The following is a 21,524-nucleotide window of genomic DNA, read 5'->3' on the forward strand; positions in this document are numbered from 1 at the left end:
TAAGTGGAAACTAGTTATGAAGAAAATAACAAACAGGATAGGAAAGGAAGGTCTGATCAGTCAAATGAATAAAATACTATGAGATGCATGAGCATGATGATCAAAAACTATTAGAGGATTCTATTATTACTTATTTGTTAAACTTAAAAAGGAACCTAATTGAGATTCAAGGAAGCATTCATGATGAATTTTTTGAGAAGTTAATGCTAGAAGACAGAGAGGATTGGAGGAGGATCAGAGGATTAAAGAGAAGATACTTTACGATTTATGTGCTCTACTCACTTACGATGAAATGCAGAACATATTGAACAAGGCAAAAGATAAGATGAGAATTAAAAGCTCATGGCAGGAATGTATGATGAGATTGGTAGGGAAATGAAGAAAGCAATCTCTAAAGTATTAATGGAATGATGTACCAGCTCCTGCACCTAGACCAAAAGGCATCACAATCAAAGAGCAGTTTGTTGAACAGAGTACAGATGACATAAAGGATTGCAATCAATTCTTTAGTACAGTGCAACAACCTGATTTCTTTGTTTCAGGTGTACCAATTACCTTAGAACCATCTAAGGAGCAAGATTAGAATACCTTCATGGAAAAATTCATTTCCAATGAAGTTAGAGAGCTTATGCTAGAAGTCAAATATATGGCTGAGGAAGTGGTGCAGGAGCACCATGCACAGAGGTCAAATAAAGGCCATGTATGGTCATTTGCAATGTAATAAGACCAATTTTGGGCACTAAAAAAATGTTTGCTTCATTCAATGTAATAGAATATAAAAATGATGCAAGGTTGTAAATATGGCCTATATGGCTCATAAAAGGGGTTTAAAAGTTTGTGGTCTTCGTAAAGTTAACGGGTAATAATGTCATAAAATGTCATGTAAAGTCCATTTTGATATATTTTATAAAGTTTAGGGGTTATTTGTAGAGAAATACAAAAGTTGTTAATATGTAATAAAATATTGTCATAAAATGTTGATAATCTGAAAAAGTGAAGGGAAGGTGAATGGTCATGGGGGGCAGCTAATATGTTAGAGAACTTATAAAGGCTTCAAAATATGATGTATTTGTCATTATTTACAAAGATGAGAAGTTGGATGAGTTTAGAGAACAGTTGGAATAAAAATCAACTTGATTTTTGCAAGTTTATTCTAAGTTTTCTGTGTATTTTTGACAGAAATCCCTCTGTTGTGTTTGTTGTTGTGAGCACATATGGAAAGCTACAAACCTGAAACTTATATTTTTGGAAAGGTCTTTGAGTTAGCTTTAATTTGGTTTTGTTTGATTTAATTCCATTGTGTTTTGAAAAAATTATGCTCAATTTAGTGCAAAGTGGTCTGAATCTGGTTTTTTGGTTAGCAATTTTGGCAAAGGTGTAATAACTTTTATTCTACCCATTGGATTTGGCTATAACTTGGGGGAAATGTGTTTAACTCATTTATCTTCACTCTCATAAAAGGAATTTGTTATATCTATTAATTTTTTTAAGTTGTTAGTGATTCTTTGAAGAATTATAATTCTGTCCCAATTATTAATTTGTTCAAAAGTATCTTATATTGATGTATGAGGCAATTGTTGAAGCTTCTTGAGTGTTAATCCCACAAGAAGTGTTCCAAAGGAGAGATCTGAATCAGGAAGTGGAAGAAGAAGAACATGAGAAAGAGAAGGAGAAGAAAGAATAACAGGATACCATAATACAGGTAGAAATCAGAGAGGTGATCAATGAAAGCGAGCCTTCAGTTATCACAATTGATAAGGCTGAAAAGGATAATGTTCCGATGGAGCCTTCATCTCAACAGCATGTAGAGCCTAGCATTGACCCTACTGATAAGGGTAATATTCCTGAGAAGACAAGATGATAAGTGGTAAGGTGAAAAGTCTCATGGAGACTCCCACTACTTTTGACGGAACTTCATTGTTGACAAGTGATCTGAGCAAGGCACTCGCAAGTGTTGAGAAGGAAGGAGACTTAGTAACTCTTGATGAGGATCAATTGAAGAAGATACCAATGATGGATTTTGCTAGGGCAAAAGAGAGAGATCAGGAAGAAAAACAGAGAGAGACTAGGGTGCTGAGTAGAGCACTAGATAGTTTGAACAATATACTGACCATTCCTTATACATTTCAAAGTAGCAGGGCTGTGGATAACCTGGATAGAGTATTGGATGAGTTTGATACTCACTTTTAGTCTTTGGAGCAATCAGTTGGAGCCAGAGCAAGCAACGAATACAAAGTAGAAAGATTTAACAAGGTATGTGCATCCATTGCTAGTGATTCTAAGCTAGTTGATGTGCATATTAAGGAAGTTAAAGCTTTTTGTTTGTGAGGGTAGACAAGTATACATCCATTGCATAAGATAAGAAACATATATAGCTGATGTTGATAAAATGATTAGGGGAGAGGAGGAATGTTTGGATAAGTTGGCTACTGTATATGAGTCATCTAGCCTAGCTGGGACAGATTTTGACAAAGAAGTGAGCAAAGTAATGGATAAGATCAGTACACTTCAGTAAGAGAAGGACAGAGATTTCAACAGGTTTGCAGAGCTGAGGAGTCTCATCACTCCTAAGATGAAGATTACGGAGGAGCTGGAATTGCTTGAGACAAAACAAAAGCCTTATGCAATTTTCAAGCCTATTGACCTTGAGGCCACTGAGCAAGCAGCTTATGCTTTATGTGGTGAGATTCAAGTTACAAAGAGCTTAAAGAAGACATGGGACACTGACTTTCAGGCATTGTAAGTCACTATTGAGGTTTGTGTAGAGATAGTTTGCCTAGATGCTAAATTTTGATTCTTGTACATAAGTTTTAGTATCTCACCTTTTCCATTGATGTCAAAGGGGCAGTGATAGTGTGAAAAATGATATATGTACAGTCTATTATAAAGGAGAGTTTATTCTAAGGTTGATGTCAAAGGAGAAGCATGTTGACAGATCAAGCTGCTAAGAGCTTTTTGCTTTTGGCATTGACACTTAGTCATTTTTCACTGAGTTGTCGTCAATGCCAAAGTGGGAGATTGTGGCAAGTGAGTGTTGAGTGAGTGTTCAAATGTTGTCATTGATGGCAAGATATCTCATTTACATGATTGCCTAATATATCAATCAGTTTTATTGTCATAAGTATGCAAGAAAAGCCTAAGTCCAGACCAAGAATACAGGATACAGTCGAACAGTTTTGGTCAGCAACGAACACAGAGCTATCAGATGAGACTATAACTTCGAGAACATGGTACATACAGTGCATGTGAGCTTCTAGTATGGTCGTCAGTGTTAATATGTTGAGTGGTCTTTGTTTTGGTGATGCAAAGGAAAACAGGACCAGTATGGCAGAGTTGCAAATCAGATTATGAGATCGGGAAATTTGGCGTAGCTAATTGCTTAGCAATGGAGTGGCAGCATTCAAGGACCTAACTCTTGGATAGCGTGGTCCAATTTTGTATATTGGTGTTTGAACACGTTTTGTTAAGTGTTAAGTAAGCTGACTGTATTAATTAATCTCAGGGGTATAAAGGAAAGACTTATTTGGTGTATGAGCATAGAGAATGTGTTGTATGAGATATATGATGCTATGTGCGAACCTTGATGCTAGGTCAGAGCAGATGTGAGCTACAGTGGGACAAATCCGACATTATGAGATCATGTATAGTTCATTATTGTTGTGATACTTTCTTTGTATTTGGACAGTGAGTCCAGAAGGCCGATTTAACCTTTACTCTCGAGCAAGTGTTCTCAACTCCTAACAGAGTTGAAGACCTCTAACAAGGACCAATGTACTAAATGCTATGTAATGACTCCTACTAGGATCAGATCTCCTATCAAAGATAATTTGAGATTAGTGCATCATCTTGTGGGTTCAATCCCCATTGGGGTTTTCCTTTGGCCAAGTTTTCCTCAAGAACAAATCATGGTGTTATGAATTATCTTTTAATGCATGCTTCACTTTTATGCATTGTGCTTTGTGGATGTTTATTGTTAAATAATAAAGTGTTTAAAAGTGTTGCAACATTGATTCACCCTACTCTCTCAGTGTTGCTTGATCCTAACAAATCCTTTCTTTTCCTCGTCATAACAATCCAATAACACAATTTTGTAAAGAGAAAAAAGAGAAAAAAATGTACAAATATATCAAAAGATCATATATGAGGAAATCAAATATCTAATCAAGAGACCAAGTATGGAATAAGCTAAGCAGAAATCAAGAAATGATCAATCACACACAACCAAGGGAGAGATCATGGATTTTGGTCCACCATATCAAGAATATAGGAAATTCATTGCATAGAGCCGAATACATTGTCCACATGGCCAATTGAATATGGTTCAACAAATTCTTCTATTAAAGAGAATCGTGCAAAAGAGGAACAAAATATAGTAGGGCTTGCTATTATTGAAGCTTACATTTGCCATGTTAGAATATAAATTCTAGTTGGTGAGTTTCCGAGCTAGCTAGTATATATCGATGTTCAATATAAAGAAAGGCTAATTAGAATATAATCACGAGATATCGTCAAGAAGATAGCATCAATGACGTTAGAACAATGTAAATCACCAAATAGTAAAGAATGCTCACATACAATGTCTATCGATTCATTAAGATATAAAGACAGTGCTTTCATCAACTCGTAAACACCCATGAGATGGAAGCAAGGGATGTGTTGGTGTATGTTGTATGACACAAACAACACAAACTAAAACATCATGGGTACTCTATCCTCTCTTGAAGAAAATCCTCTAAAATTCTAAACAGACGAGCTATGTGATCACAAAGACAACTCCAAGAATCCAAATGTGTGTCATTTTGATGTTTAGGATAGACTCTCATGGTAGGATAATTTGTTGAAAATCTCCCATGGCACTTACTAGTTGTTCAAGATTTTATCCTTCAAATACTTTTTCCTTTGAGCTTCTAGATTCCACTTCTACTTAGATTTTTTTTAAAGGAAAAAGATTAAGGGTTGAGGAAAGTTATTCTAACTCTAAACTAGACATGAACTCTAGAGACAAGACTACAAAAAATGGAATCTAAAACCTATCCTTGCTTCACCAAATTCAACAACTTCACAAGAACGGAGCAATCTTCTACGATATTCTAAGGATTTTCACATCACAAATATTCATCAACATTTAAACAAAAACTATAGTAATGAAAGTTAAGTTTTTAATTACAAGTTCAAAATATCCAACTACTAAAAGTATGAACAAGTTGATTCCATAATAAACATTCTCATCAAATCCTTCATTCAATTTAACAACTTGAAAATAAAATCTACTATAAGTGAGAGACAAGAAACCATGCAACTTGCAAACAATATTAAATTCACCAACAATTGAACAATGAATTTACTTACGAAGTATTTTATGCTAAGTTACTAGATTCGATCCTAGAAGGTGGAATTCAAAATTCGGTTGGCTACAAAGTCAAATTCGGTTCGAATTTGCTCAAAATTTTGCCACAGTCGGGTGAATTTGTTCAGAATTCTCTCAAAAGGACCTTGTAAGAATTTTGGACGAATTTGGAAGACTTTTGATTTGGACAGAAGAACCCAAACTGAATTTGGGGCAGATTTGATTGAAAATGTCATTTTTATTGACTTTTTCATAGAGATCTTTTGCCAACTTAGGTCTATTCGAACCTCCAACTCTGAAAGTGACTACTAAAATGACCAAAAGGGTTGTTTTGTATGTCATTTGTGCATTTGTTAATGAAAAAAAAAATCTAGCCTATATTTGAGTATAAACTTATTTGATGTAGCATATGTATAGTATTATAGACATATATACATACATATATTTATTTATTTAAAAAAATCTTGTATAGACAAAACCCAAAATGAATTCGAATTAATGTCCCCTTTTTGGGACATTAGAAAAGTTAAAGACATTATATATAATATTAAAATTGACTTGGAAAGCGTAGACTCAAAATATAAAAGGTCAATTTAATATTATAAAGTGGGCTAAAAAGGACAAGGAGAGATAAGACGAAAACCAGGAGGGGAGTCGAACAGTCACAGCTATGAGGATAAAAGGAGAAGAGACTCTTTCATTTGGCATGCTTGATAAAATGTTAAATTTATGCACGGAAAAGAGAGTGAAATCACTTACCGTCTGCCCCGCTATCCTCTTTCACTGACAAACTTGAGCTATTGTAGCATTTCCTTCATCTTTTTCTACCCTTGATTGGTCATCATGCATTAGTCCTGGGAAACAACATTGAGAAATTGTCAATAACTAGTTATAATGACTTCACCAATCTAGGGATGTCCTTATGAATTTTGGAAATGATGAAGTCTCGTCCTTGGAAATGCACTTTCAGGTCTGATTTTTAGAAAATTTCCCATACTTGGGCAATTTTCACCATTGCTTTCTTAGTGATTTCACTCTCTTTTCCGTGCATAAATTTAACATTTTCCCTTTGAAACTTAGCATTTTCCACTTTCCCACTTGGAATTTCTATGAATATTTGGTGATTTTAACCTCACCTGGCTTTGGACTTCACAATTCTCCAACTTTTCTTTGGCTCTAGAGAGTGAATTTCATCTCTTGGTTTGCATTCCTCGCCTAGGTTGTCAACACTTCGCCAATTTCTCATCATGAGAGGGTACACTCTATTTGTGTTGATGAATTTCCAACAATGCTCTTTGTTTGAGACAAAGATTTTCACACCTTTGAGAATTTTCCACAACTTTCCATGAAATTTTTCAATAATTTGTATACTGCTTAGGTGGAGTTCACTAGACCAAGGAATTTCCTTTACAAATTTTTGTCCTTGAAATTTCTCTCTTCATGGTGAACTTTTGATGAGACTTGAGGAATTTCCATCACTCCATGGAACTCCACACCTTTCCTAGATGAGAATCAAGAGTATTTCACAACTTTTTAAGGCAGACTTCACTATGCTTTGAGATTCTTCATGATCAAACTTCTCTTGCATTGAGGAATTTCTTCACACTCTTTTTCTCATTGTATTGGCATCTACCTTCTAAAAGATTAAAAATTAGTAAGAAATTCAAAAATGCAAAGTATGGAATATTAATTAAATCTTATTTTAATTTCACTTTGCATTCCTATGATTAGAATATTCTATTGTTTCTTTAATGGTCATCTTAGTTAGTTTTTAGTTTGTTAGGTAGTTTCTATTTCTGTCTTTAGTTCACAATTGTTTCTTTTAGAAACATCACATCATCTTTGTAAATCTATCTAAGGAACTTTCATCTCCTTTGTTTAATACAACAACAACAACATCAATTTACCATAACATGTTATTAGAGGGGGTGGATAGGATTTCATAAAATAAGGCGAATTTTTTAAGAAAAATTTGAGCTTTTTTTATCTAGAATTTTTTCTAGAAATTTGTTGTTCGATCTTTTTAAATAAAACCTATGCGCCACAAAGTTTTCGAGACAAGGATGTGTTTCTAGTACAGGTATGATCGAAGTCAAAATTTAGGAGATGGAATTTAAAAACATAGGGAATTTTTTAATATAGAGAGACAAAATTCAAATATGCATATAATAACATTAATAAACCATTCACCATAGAGACACTGACATTTAAGAAGCTCAATACATCGAAATTGAAACAATCAACATTCAAATGATAACTATCGATGGTTGATAGTAGTCCACCCATCTATGATTATAGAGAATCCATCACTCGTCCATGTTTGTTTTATATCCTCCATCAAAATGTTTATTTTTGAGTACTATTTGTCAAGGATAGTGGTGTGTAATTTAGTCTCTCCTAGTGGTATAAATGAGGGACCAGCAACATACATATCTTTGCACATTTGTTTATAAAATGAGGAACGAGAAACATGGAATGGTTTACCATGAGCAAAAATAAATCTGTCAATGGACTATTTTGCTTGTATTTTAACTAAATCAGCCACATTGGTATCTCTCTTGGCCTTTCCCTTCCCTTTACTAGTAGTGCTAGTGGAAGTGAATATGCGTGTGGGTAAAGTACCTATTGGAACCCCTGCTTTCAATGTCTCCCCCTCCACATGCAACCTATTGGCCTCAAGTTTTTCTTCAGCATTAATTTTTTTGCAACCTTTCACCGCTTGCCCACCTACCCATAAAAGATGACAACACACTCTTGTGTAGCTCCCAAAATAATGTTTCTTATATATATAGCACCCCAAAATCCAAATATGCATATAATAACATTGATAAACCATTCACCATAGAGACATAGACATTTAAGAAGCTCAATAAATCAAAATTGAAGCAATCAAGATTCAAATGATGACTGTCGATGGTTGATATCAGTCCACCCATCCATGATTATAGAGCATCCATCACTCATCCATGTTTGTCTCATATCCTCCATCAAAATGTTTACTTTTGAGTACTCTTTGTCAAGGATAGTTGTGCATAATTTAGTCTCTCCTGGTGGTATAAATGGGGGACCAGCAGCATATATATCTTTGCATATTTGTTTATAAAATGAGGAACGAGAAACATGGAATGGTTTACCATGAGCAAAAATAAATTTGTCAATGGACTCTTCATCTCTCTTTTGCTTGTATTTTAACTATATCAGCCACATTGGTATCTCTCTTGGCCTTTCCCTTCCCTTTACTAGTAGTGCTAGTGGGAGTGAATATGGGTGTGGGTGTGGTACCTATTGGACCCCCTGCTTTCAATGTCTTCCCCTCCACATGCAACCTATTGGCCTCAAGTTTTTCTTCGGCTTTAATATTTTTGCAACCTTTCACCCCTTGCCCGCCTACCCATAAAAGATGACAACACACTCTTGTGTAGCTCCCAAAATAATGTTTCTTACATATGTGGCACTCCCATTCCCTACTACCCCCCCGAATTATTTTCTTCTTGTTATCTACTTTTGTGGCAAATTGTAGGAGAGGTTTCTTAGGGTTGAATGGACCTTTGGCATACTTTTTTAGGACTTTGGAAGGGCACTCAAATGGATAAGGCAATGCATCTTCCATAGGGACATCTATATCAGGCTTAGCTAAAGAATCATCCATGGCTGCCCTAGGTCTTTTTCTTGGTCTTTGTAAATGTGACACTTGAGTTTCTTGCATGGCAACATCTATGCTATCACTACTTCCCTCACTCTCACTACTGCTAATGTTTTTGCCTTTGGATTTTATAATGTATTATACTACTACAAGTTATGGAAAAAACATTTCAACGTTTCATTCAACATGCCCTTTCTATGTCATGAAAAAAATGAAAAATGACAACAAACAACAATAAAGTTTGAATCAAACAAAAAGAAAATAAAAACCATACCTAGAATGAAGAAGAAATGAAGGCAAAACCTCCTCTTGCACCTCCAAAATGGGCTCCTCTTTTGCTGCTACTGACTTGCCAACAACTCCAAATGAACAAAACACTTCAACCTTTTATTTTTTTAGCCACAATAGGTTTCATTATTTTTTTATTCCTCAACGTCCATGTGGGACTCGGGCGGAGGTGAGAAAACAATAAAGAAAATAATTTTTGTTTGCCTTTTTACAAGACATCGTCGTTCTGGAAAAAGGGGGATGGTGTTTGGCAAGGGGAGCAGTTGAGGGATGGGAACGAAGTCCCCGATATGAGATTATGTACCCCCATTCCCTATCATTTTATTTTTGGTGTTTTAGCGACGGTACCCCTTTTCGCCATTTAGGGATGCCACAAAGGATGGAGAAAAGCGATACCCGCGTCCCCATTTTGTACCCAATATGGGACAAGCCTAAAAAGGCAAGGGACGCATGCCCGTGGAACATAGAATAAAAGTCATGAAGAGGAATTTTATGAAATTTGTGGTTTGACTTGAAAACTTTTGCTGAAAATCGCAAGCCTAGTTGAGGATTTTGATTGTGCATTTTTTGGTTTTGACAAAAGTCTCTTATTTTCGAAGGTGCACTATTTGCATGTGAGTCACATGTCACTTGCATGTGTTGTTTTGCCATGCAAAGTCTCGTGTTTTTTCACATGAAGGTCTTTTTGATGGATTTTCATAATTTTTTGCCTTCAAAAATTATTTGATGGGTTTTAATAATTTTTTCCTTCAAAAAAATTATGATTCTGTAATTTGAAAAGTTGTGTTGGATTCCTTTGTGGGTTTATAATTTTTTCCTCAAAAATTATTTGTTGGGTTTTACCATTTTTCCTTCAAAAATGATATTTTGTATGTTGATCCATGTCTCAGATTCTATTGTATGGTTCTGAATAATTTTATACCTCAAAAATTGTATCTAGTTTTTCTGATTTTTCTCTTAAACATTTGTGGCTTTTTGCAGTCTATTTTGGGAGTTTGCCAATTTTTCTTCAAAATTGCGCTAGTTGTTCTCAATGTTTGTCTCTGTCTCTAGAAAAGAGAAGCTTCATTATCCAACATCACGTTGCATGTTTTGTGATGATTTCTAGTCAAATATTTTGTTGATTCTAGGAGGGTTAGTGGCAAACTCATCTCAACAGCAGAGTTAGTGACAAGCTTATTTCTCTATTTGCAAAGCTTTCTAAAGAAGGGGGCACCCTTCTCTATTCTTTTCTAGACAAATTTTGGCATCTTGGTCATTTACATTTTGCAAATCCAAGGAGGGTCTCAACAACAGCAAAATGTTCTAACGAAATTGTGACCAAAAGACAGCAATTACACGATGACCATGAAGTGAGGGTATTAGAATATAATAATGTTTCTTAAATGGTCATCTCAGTTAGTCTTTAGTTTATTAGGTAGTTTCTATTTCCGTCTTTAGTTCACGATTGTTTCTTTTAGAAACATCATCTTTGTAAATCTATATAAAGAGCTTCCATCTCCTTTATTTAATACAATGACATTGATTTACCATAACACCTATGTCCAAAATTTATCTTCAATATGTCAAAACTTAAATTATCAAACCAGAGTTCGGATTGAAAGTATGAAAAAACATGGACAAAAACATTATATCTGCCCCAATTCTAAGAATATTCAGATTGAGATTCTGAATTTGGAATGAAAATCTCAATGATATAAGATTTCCACAATCCATGATTTTGATTTTTGATAAAGCTTTTGGATACAATTGTGGCGAAGGTTTTTCATCAATGTTTTGGATTACACTCCATGATACATCATCACGATACAAATGAGTGTTTGGAAATGAAAAACGTAAATTGAATGACAATCTCTTTCAAATCTGCATAAACTTGTTAATAGCTATCAATCAAATTAGAAAACCCTTTGAAAATTCCAAGAAATGATCTTATAATTGCCTTTCATCTTTAAAGAAATCAAAATTTTGAATAGATATTCATTAGCAAACATAAAAAATTACAAGGAATGATCATCAATAACTATGGAATTCAATTTGAAAATCGCTCAAAATCTCTACCTTACTCTGAAATCAAAAGAGCTGCAATTTCCTGTTTGTGAATGGATACAATGCCAAGCTCTTGTATTTATAGAAAACGGTGATATCAAAAAGGGATCAACTTGGTTTATTTTTCTGTTTTGTTTTTTTTTTTTTTTTCTATTATTGAACTTGATCGATTTCTCTTAGAGAAGCTTTATTAAAAAAAGTTGATTTCTTTCCTTCCATTGCAATCTCTTGGATTTATTCTAGAATCTTCCTTATATGTTGACCACTATCATGCTTTATTCCAAAACTTTTCAAGTCAATCTCTATCTTGCTTTCTTCTAGAACTTCTTAAGTTATGAGTCAACTTGGTGTTGAAGAATTTCAAGCTTGGAGGGTAGGAATATTCATATAAAATACAACATTTATATACTTTAAGTTATATTTTATATAAATACTGTCAAGATGTTTGAGAGTGGTTTTAGATCTCTAAGAGTTAGAATGGAGATTCTAGATTTTGGAAGATCCTAAAAAATTTTAAACAACCAAATTTCAGTAATCAGCATGGTTCCATGAGTGTTCTTCTTTATAGCTTTTTTTCTGACTTTTCAAAATAGACTTGATCTCGGAACAAGGGTTATCTAAGAGTTTTTATAATTATGAATGTTTTTCCTCGTTTTGACATTCAGAATTCTTAACCAGTTCTCATGTTTTTAATGAAATCCCAGAAATTGAAAATAGGAATTTTACACTTGGGTGATTTCACAACTTTTGGCCTTCCCAAAATAGAAACTTCTAAAAACAAAAAAATTGAAAAAGAAAAAGAAAACTTACAAAAAGAAAACAAAAATGTAGGTTGAAACTTCTGAAAAAGTAGAAAGCAGAAAAAAAATTTCCTAAAAAGTAGTTGTTAGAATTGACCTCAAGCAATGTTAGTATCCATCTCTTGACCCTTCTGAACACTTCTATAGCATCAAAATAGTCATTTGATGATGCTTTCTCTGTTCTTACTATTTGATAACACTCCAAAACTCTAAATGAACTCCTAAACTTCACACTGGCAAGATACTGGAGACTGAAACAAAATCTAAAAGCGAAAAATTGGGGGTCCCCATTTGCAACAGAGCGATGTGTGATTATAGCACAACAGGCAATATCAATATTTGTTCATACAATGATGTGGAGAGACACAACAGCGTTATAATCAGTGTGGTTGATTGTTCAAGGCATCGAAAAGATGCTGATTTTCAATTTCAGATTCTTCAGGAAGCCATTGAAGAGATTGGGCCACAAAATGTGGTCCAAGTAGTGACAGATGCAGCTCATGTGTGCAGAGCTACAGGGAGACTTATTGAGGCCACATATCAGCATATTTGGTGGACTCCTTGTTGTGTGCATGCTATGAACAATGTTGTAAAGGACATGGGGAAGATTAGTTGGATAAAGGGAGTGGTGAGTGATGGTAGAGATGTGCAGATGTATATCTGCAACCACCACACCTCACATGCACTATTTAGGAGCTTCGCCAAGGAGTTCCCAAAGCCAGTTGAGACACGATATGCATCCTATTTCATTCTCTTGGAGAGAATGCTTGAGTTGCAGGAGCCACTGCAACTAATGGTTATGACGAATGAATGGAATAGGTGGGATGGTTCCGAGTCAGAGTAGAGGATGAGGGTGAAGGATATGGTTAAGAGTGATGTATTTTGGAGCGATGCAAAATACATTCTCTATTATTAGGCTAGTCTTTGAGGTGATCAGGTATGGAGATGGGGATGCGCCCACACTTGGAGAGGTGTATGAGTGCATTGATTCTATGCTTGGGCAGATGAGGGCAGTTGTGTGAGAGAAGGACCCCACATTAGCCTTCTACAATGATCACATTCAGCCTATTATTCAGCATAGATGGGACAAACTTAACACACCCTTACACATGGCTACATATGCATTGAATCCGAGGTGGTACATGACTAGGCCTGGTAGAGTTACACCACTTCACGATGATGAGGTGATTTATATTATATAACACTTTAAGACTTAGATTCTTATCATTTTATAAATTAAAATCATTTACATTACTAGCATCTTGATTCTTCTATTTCCTAATAATGTGTACTTTTTAAATTTTTTCAAGTGAGGGAAGGGTTCTTCAAGTGCATAGATAGGATGTATGACCTTGAGATAGTAGCCAAGGTTCGCATTGAGTGGACCAAATTTGCTACTCTTAGGGGTTACAATCAAGCGGCAAAGGCAGATATCAAGACTATGGCACAAGAGGATCCTATTTTGTGGTGGTCAGCTTATGGAGCGAAATCTACAACCACCACACTAGCTATTCGCTTGATGTCCCAGGTACTTAGTTCCTCAACTTTTAACTTTCCATTGTTCAACTTCTAATTCCCGAGTCTTACATTGGCCAATTATTTTTCATCTCAAGTTTCTAGTTCCTCAACTTCTAAGAGGAATTGGTCTACATATAGCTTCATCCACTCTCTTAAGAGGAATAGACTTACCTCTCAGAGAGCAAAGAAGCTAGTGGCTGTACACAATGTGTTGCGTATCGATGACCGCAAGACAAGTGTGTACAAGGAAAGCTCAGCATCACGATGGGATGTAGAGCCTGAGAAGCCATCGCAGATTGATGAGGAGGAGGATGCTTTAGATCCAGCCATAGGGCTAGTTGGTGTTCCCTTTTCGGCTCTTGATCTTGGAGAGACTAATAGTTCCAGTGGCGATGAGTTTCAACTTCCAGCCTCCAGGGGATGATCATTGGTCATTGATTTGGCATTTTGATTTGGACTCTTGGAGACTTGTAGTTTTTGTTTGCATTATATACTTATTTTGATATCATGATTCATGGCACATGATACTTATTGTAATCATCTATATGTCCTGACTCATATGATCATTGATTACTATTAGATAGTAGAATCTAGATACTCATACTATTGATCTGAAGACTGATATATAGACTAATATTTATTATTTTCTGATGTTCAATGTTCATTGTTTGTTTGTTATTTGATCATGAATCATGACATTCTAGTTGAAAACTTCAGTGCAATGTTCAATGTTTAAGTTTTTTACATCTTTGTATCTTATATTGTATAATTGTAGTACATCTTTTCATAACTAGCATTTAAGTATCATATGTATAGTATATTCACCCCTGCTCCCTCCGCCACTTCCCCGTCCCCCGCCGCCATCCCCCCACCATCCCCTCGTTGTCCCCAAATCAAGACCCCTCTGTTCCCCAATCTCAGAAACTTGTCCCCCCATCTCCCAGAGCAGTGTGACTATGGTTATAATATATAAATGATTACATTCCAAATCAAGAAGCCAATATTAAAAGCATCAACTATTATTCATGCATTGGAAGGATAAAAGATTCACAGAAGACATTAAAAAGACCCCTTTCTTTGGATATCACTACTCAATACCCCTTGCGGACATTCATATAATCGCTGCTCAAAGAAGATTAACGTTCTCATTTATTGAAGGGAGAATGATATGAGTAATGAGTCAATATAATCTATCCAAAGCCATTGCATGTGACTAACAATTTATTAACAACCAAGTATTAAGATTAGTGTTTGCAGTAATTAGCAATACAGTGATAATCAACAACAACGATTAGTACTGGAAGAGGTATGATTTAGGTTGAGTTGTGCAACCTTTCACCAAATACCTCTTCAATACATATTAAAACAGAAAAGAATACTTATCAGCAGTACTCAGAAATAGAATTGAATTATATTTAATTGCTTACAAGTATCAAGCAACAAGAAGTGGTATGTTGTAACTCATGCATTATTATTGATTTACAGAATATTATATCGGGATGCCAGTACCATAGCTTTAATATCAGTTTTATAAAAGTGAAATCAGAATTATACACACACATTTTTCTAGCCATTCCTTAATCACTCACTATAGCCCTTAAGAGGATAGGTTGGTGTCGTTAAGGAGAGGCAAAGTAATTCCTAACAGGTTGGGTAAATTCCAAGATGGGTAAGAACATGTATTTCCAATTCCTTGAGGGAGAAGTCCCGAGATGAGAATGACCATGCATTACCAATGCCTTTAGGGAGCCTACTTGTAGACAGTTTCCAGGCGCCTTATGACAAGTAATCCTATCTTCCTTTAGGTTGATGTTTAGGAGAGAAGGAATCACATTAAGTCAAATGCATTATAAAACATTCATTATTTCTTAATTTTATTCAATTTCAATTGAAAGTGATGTATGTTAATCATTGAAACTCGCAGACTCCTAGTAGGGGACTGATATCAGGTACTGCTGGAAACATACTCTATATCATTAAAGACATCATAATTAAAAACGCTGGTCAAGTGCTAATATCTTCTAAAATGGCAATCACACCATACACATATAATATCAACTGCAGTTTATACAGTGTACATAGCGTATTTGTCAAAATTAACAATGATTATATTTGTATAAACAAATACGATGCATATTGGAATCTATATCAAACAAGACAATTTGAGGTTAAGGATATCATTAACACTTCTAACAATAACCATTATCAATCAACGCAAGTGCCGATAAAGTATGGAGAAGACCCAACGTCAGGCATCTCACTCAAGGAGCGTTTCTCTGAAAGATACGAATGATGATTAAAAGCATTGTTTGATTGGCATGTTAATGGGCCTTTGAGGGTTGAACCTCAGCAGTCAGATGGTGGAAGGTTAGTATGGTCACCTCCAAAGGTAGGCTGGATCAAGATTAATTTCAATGGTGCATCTAAAGGTAATCTGCGACCGTCAAGGATTGGGTTCGTAGTACGCAACAATCAAGGAGCATCCTAGCTATTTGAGCTAAAAGGGAAGCAAATGAAACAAATAACGAAGCAGACTGCCTGGCAGCAATAGGGGCAATTTTGATGGCCAAAAAACTAGGAGTGCAAAGACTTCACATTGAACAAGATTCGCAACTCGTTGTGAACGGCATTGTCAAAGGGGAAATGGATACTTGGTATCTCAACAAACACATTAGGAGGACACAAAATTTGTTGGGAGAATTTGTGGATTTTCAAGTAACTCATATCCTTAGAGAGGCAAAATCTTTGGCAGATAAACTATCAAATGTTGGGGTGATGGGTTCACTGAAGGACAAATTCGAATTGTTTGAAGATTTTTGGTTTTTGGGCAGTAAGGACAGGCCAACAGCAGGAAATGAAATCGTCTCTTGTCATTTGAAGAGAAAGTTGGTGGAGTTATGAAGCTGGAGGTAGGAGTAAGACGGATGTGATGTTTTAATTGGTCGATGGTACATACGGAGGAGTCATGGCAGTGTGAGCTCAAGTTTTTGTTGGTTTTTCTCTGGTCTGAATCTATTTTGGTGTCTTTTATGTCATCATGACAAGTGATGGGGAGTCCTTTCCAGAGGATCGTCAATACTTGAAATAGAGTAGGGAAACATTGAGGATGTGTTACTTTTGTGCCCTTTTTCCTGTTGGTGTTAGGCTTGCACAGGTTTATCCATGGAGGCCAACTTTTCCTTGGAATCACCATCCCAGTTACCTAGTTTTAGTGTGTGATCTTCATGCACCGAATGAAGATTGTCTTCAAATTCAACTATATGGAGTTTTGGGAGGTTGTATGTATGTTATTTGGGGAGGAGTTTCTGAATAAGACATGAGGCCTAGGACCAACCTAGGTATTTCCTCATTATTTCTGGCCTTGGCTCTATTGATGGGTTCCTCGCAGGATGATGTGTTGCGGGTTAATCGGGCCTGCTTGGAGCCAAAGTGGGCTAGTGGATTCACAGAGATAGTGGTAAGGGCTGAGTCGGGGGTGGGTCTGCATATGGATCGTGGTCCCTGGCGACTCATAGGTGGCAGTGACGGGAATTTGCAGCCACTGGTTATCTGGTCTTCGTCCCAACCAATGCAGGTCCATTTGGTGGATATTCGGAAAGGCTGGAAAGATTTGATGGTCTACTTACAAAAACCAAAGGTGGTGAAGAGGGAATCAGTGGATGGAAAATGAAGGAGGGTGAAGTCAGCCCCTGTAAAATCTATAGCTCCACAAGGAAATGACAGGGTCCCAGCTCCACGACGACAAATCCCTTCAAAGAGAATTGTTCACAGGCGTGGCGTTCAGGCTGGTGGCAGTGGTGCCGAGGGCTTTGACTGTGGTGTGGATGGGGGTTCTTTCCCCAATTTCTCTAGGGAAGATGCGGTTGGGTGGTCTGGTTGATAGTGTGGTGGGGGTTTCTGCTGTAGGTTGCCCAATTTTGGTAGTATGGGCTAATAGTTGTTTTGGTGAGTTGTTGTTTGTCTTTGTTGAAGCTTGTGGCTGCAATAGAGATCTTTATCTCTGATTTTATGAGATAGAAATATGTTTGTTATGACCATTATGGTCATCTTCAGCTGAAAGAGATATATGTGATTATATTTAAGTTAATATTATGCAAAAAGACATGTGTCATATGTCATGCAAAGAGGCATGCGTATGGAAATATAAAGTGTTGTATGTGTGAAAATATGAAGGGTCTTATTTTGGGGACTCAAAGAGACCTTCATATAAAAGATGAAGAGTCTTATGCATTCTACTTAAGTGATTGCTTGGTATGTTGTAAATCAATCAAGTGAAAGCCTTGTACTATGAACATTTCTTGATCAATAAAATAGATTTTTGCTGGTGTGGCTGGGTTTTTCCCTTCAAGCGGAAGGGTTTTCCCAGGATAAATGTTTTGTGTCTTTTGTATATTATTTATGCTCTTATATTGCTGTTTATCTCTATTTTCTGGGCTAAAACATTAACAGTCTTTAGGGTGGTTTTTGTATGTATGTTGGCTCTGATCTGTGTTGCTCGAATGTATGTTTGAAAGGATGTTTTGGCCCCAGTGATTGGGAAAGTTAGTTTCAAATCTGCCAATTTGCAGTGGCATTGGAATACTCTTTTGATATTGATAAAATTCTAAATTACTGATCAAAAGAAAAACATCGTCTGATTCTTGAGGAAACAGTCATGAATAGAGAAGCAATCAAATCAAATAATTTGGTCAATAACATATGTGATGCGGTAAGGTCAAATGACTAGTCAGTATCACTTTCATAACAGAGTTTTTTGCCTTGAAGAGCTGATCACTAACAATTATTATTATCAAATGAAGGCGGCGAAAATAAACTGATCATCATGAATAGTCAGGTCTGCATAAATAATCAGAACTTTACGTTATTAACAAATCAATTTGGATTAGAAGAGCAGCAGTTAGAATTAAAAGATCAATTTGTGAAGTGCCATAAGAGTAATATGAATAAGGAGCAATTCAATTAGACTAGTCAATGCCTTTATTAGAAATAAGTTAAGGTGCAAAAATTAATTTATGAAGGGGTACAATACTGACTATCATTCAAAGGTTCTATTAAGGGGTATGGTTCTTTATCAGTGAAGAGATCTGTCTCATTCACATGAAGATATATAAAGGATAGAAGGATCAGAGATTAAAGTGATATATTAGTACTAATTATTAGGAAGTTGCCCAGAAAAGGAATTAAATCATATTTAGTCACCTGTAGGTATCGTGTGACAGCAAGTGGTATGCCGTTGCTTATCTATGCATAAGTCCTGGTTGGAGACATTATAATCTATTTTATTATCCATTTTCTATCAGTAATTAATTGTTATCCGATTATTTGACTGCAATAATAATTAGCATATTTTTGCTGTATGTTTTATCCTTGTTTTCATTATTTATACCATGTAGAGATGTGTTAGGAGCCCATCAAAATCCAGTTACTTGTTGAGGAGTATAAAATATTTACTTGTAACTAAATTATGTGTGGTATTTGTGCTACTTTTCTCTCAAAAGAGTTTGAGTATGACCGAAATAGAACTGTAGACCTGTGTCTACAGTCTAGTTTGATGTCAGGAGTTTCCCGTTCGCTGTCAAGTGTCAAAGTGTTTAATAAAATTATAGGAAGTTGTTGAGTTATATTGCAAATAAAGATACATGGTTTTTGTTTATGAATAAGATCAATAAGTTCTACAATTTCATTTTCTATGATTCTGTTGCTGCCATATTTATAATTAACATGACATCCGATGACGGAAGGAAAGTAAACTGGTAGAACGAAACATCATATTAAAACCCTCTTGGAAGACCAAAAATGAAAACAAACTACAAGAAGACACACATTAAATGAAAGCATTTATAGGTAGAAATGCAAATGGTGCTGCATACTTTTGTGTCTTATGGGTTCCTTATGCTGTTTTACGTCTTTTACTTTTCCAGCATGCTTGTCTGACTTGTTATACGCCTGGCGACTCTGCTCAACTTCTGCAAGTAGTTTGTCCTCAAGTGAGGTATCATATGTTTTCCCATGGCCAAAGCCAGGAGGCCGATAAGCCTCCGATTGCCTCGTTTCTCTATCATCATCATACTCATATTCATCCTCATCGTCATCATATTCATCCTCATCTGCATCCTCATACTCTGCAGAGACATGTGCCGGTTTGTTGTGCGCTCTACTCAAAATGACGGTGCCTTTATCAAGCTCACGCCTGCTCCTGATGCCTGCTGCTGCTTTCTGTAAACAACCATAGACCACATTCAATACTCACTTTTCTTCACAACATAATACATAGGAAACTTGATATGAACAGTCCTCCAAATTTAAGCTAAAAAAAGTTGCATTCTTAGAAACCAAATTTCCTGCAGAGAAGTAAGAAGTTACAAGTGAGAGATGTCCATTTTTGGTGGAGAAAATATAAGAGGAAGGGTAAACGGACGGGCAAGGGAATATGCACAAAACTCTTCTCCCTCCGACCCCCGCACTGGAAACTCCAATTGCCAGTGCCAAATGCATATCTCCCAATGCTCAATAAAATGAACAAACTCCCTTAATATACACACAAACCGTAATCTTAGTATTGATTACACCTGAGAGGACAATCTAATGAGTTTCGGATAATATAAATTGGTATCTTGTCTAGTTTGCCAGCTCAGTTGCTCCCCAGAGGTGTTCTCCGCCGGGAACTGCCGTCTCATAATTTTTTATCACGAGAGGCCATCAAAAGAAACTTTCAGATGTATATGGAAGAGGTTTACAAGAGTATAAACAAATATAAAGAAAATATTTAAAGAGGTTCAAAGGATAAGCCACTAAAAAATTATAGTTACAATTAAAATGTGAGAAAAGTGTTTTATATTAAAAATATATATATTAATTTTAATATTTTGAATTGGTATCTATTATTTTATTATAAAATAAGTGTATAAAATAGATTTAATGATATAAAAATTAAGTTTGAGTGGTAAGATTAGAGCATAATTATTTTTATGATCAGGATAGTTTGAGAGTAAGAAGATTAGAGTATAAGTATTTGTTGAGATTGGGAAGATTTGATGGGTTGTACACATTGCACTTATGAAAATATTTGATAGAAATACATGCAAAATGTGCAACTATCAAATATGGTGCGTGAACAATATGATATATTAGATGTTAGTTCATTGATTACAATGGTTTGGTGGTAGAACATTTATTATTTACTATAAACAAACATACAAAGCATGAACTCAAATTAGAAACATTCAAGCAAATGCAATGCATAAAAACTTGAAAGCAAAGAGGAGGCATGCAATTTAGAGGCAACCATGGTTTGTGGACCGGTAGTGTAAAATTTTAAGATCATGTGTTACTTCTAAATGATCCTCACATACAAGGCTTAATTTCATTCCTTGTTGTTTATAAATTGTATAGAGAGTATGGTTGGTTGAATGTTTATCTTTATTTATGGTCATACAAAAAAACTGCAAATCATATAGTTTAATTTTCTCAATTATTTATCAAAAAATCTATGAATAGTTTTCAATGTTGTGATATATCATCAATAAGGGTATGTTAATAAAAGATCTACCATTTATCATCAACACACTGTGTAATGATTTGAATTAGAAATATTCAAGTAACTTCAATATGTATGAACTCGAGAACAAAGAGGAGACATACAATTAAGTCACAACCATGGTTTGTCGATCAAGAGTTGAAATATTTAAGATTGTTTCTCCCTCTAATCAATAATCATAAGCAAGGCCTAATATCATTCCTCAATGTTTGCCTATTGTAAAAAGAGTAATGTTAATTGATTACTTTTAATTGATTACTTGTCTTTATTTATGGTCTAAAGAAACGGAAGTTATTTATTACAACTTTCTCTACTATTCATATGATATTTTCACAAATTAAAATG

General features: G+C 35.4%; 1 protein-coding gene across 1 annotated transcript in view; it reads right to left on the minus strand.

The window, feature by feature from the left end:
- Positions 1–20,371, minus strand: part of LOC149535231 (RNA-binding (RRM/RBD/RNP motifs) family protein) — a 148,739-nt gene extending 128,368 nt beyond the window's left edge. Inside the window, exons 1-2 of the mRNA XM_089804378.1 lie at positions 20,006–20,371; positions 19,513–19,858 (exon numbers count right to left, since the gene is read on the minus strand). Of these exons, the coding sequence (XP_089660504.1) occupies positions 19,513–19,858; positions 20,006–20,137 (478 nt within the window). The 5' untranslated portion in view covers positions 20,138–20,371. The remainder of the gene's footprint in view (positions 1–19,512; positions 19,859–20,005) is intronic.
- Positions 20,372–21,524: the final 1,153 nt, after the last annotated feature.

The sequence above is a fragment of the Cupressus sempervirens genome, chromosome 10 (assembly GCF_028749045.1).
Source record: "Cupressus sempervirens isolate cs-2001-9-10 chromosome 10, ASM2874904v1, whole genome shotgun sequence".
NCBI lineage: Eukaryota > Viridiplantae > Streptophyta > Pinopsida > Cupressales > Cupressaceae > Cupressus > Cupressus sempervirens.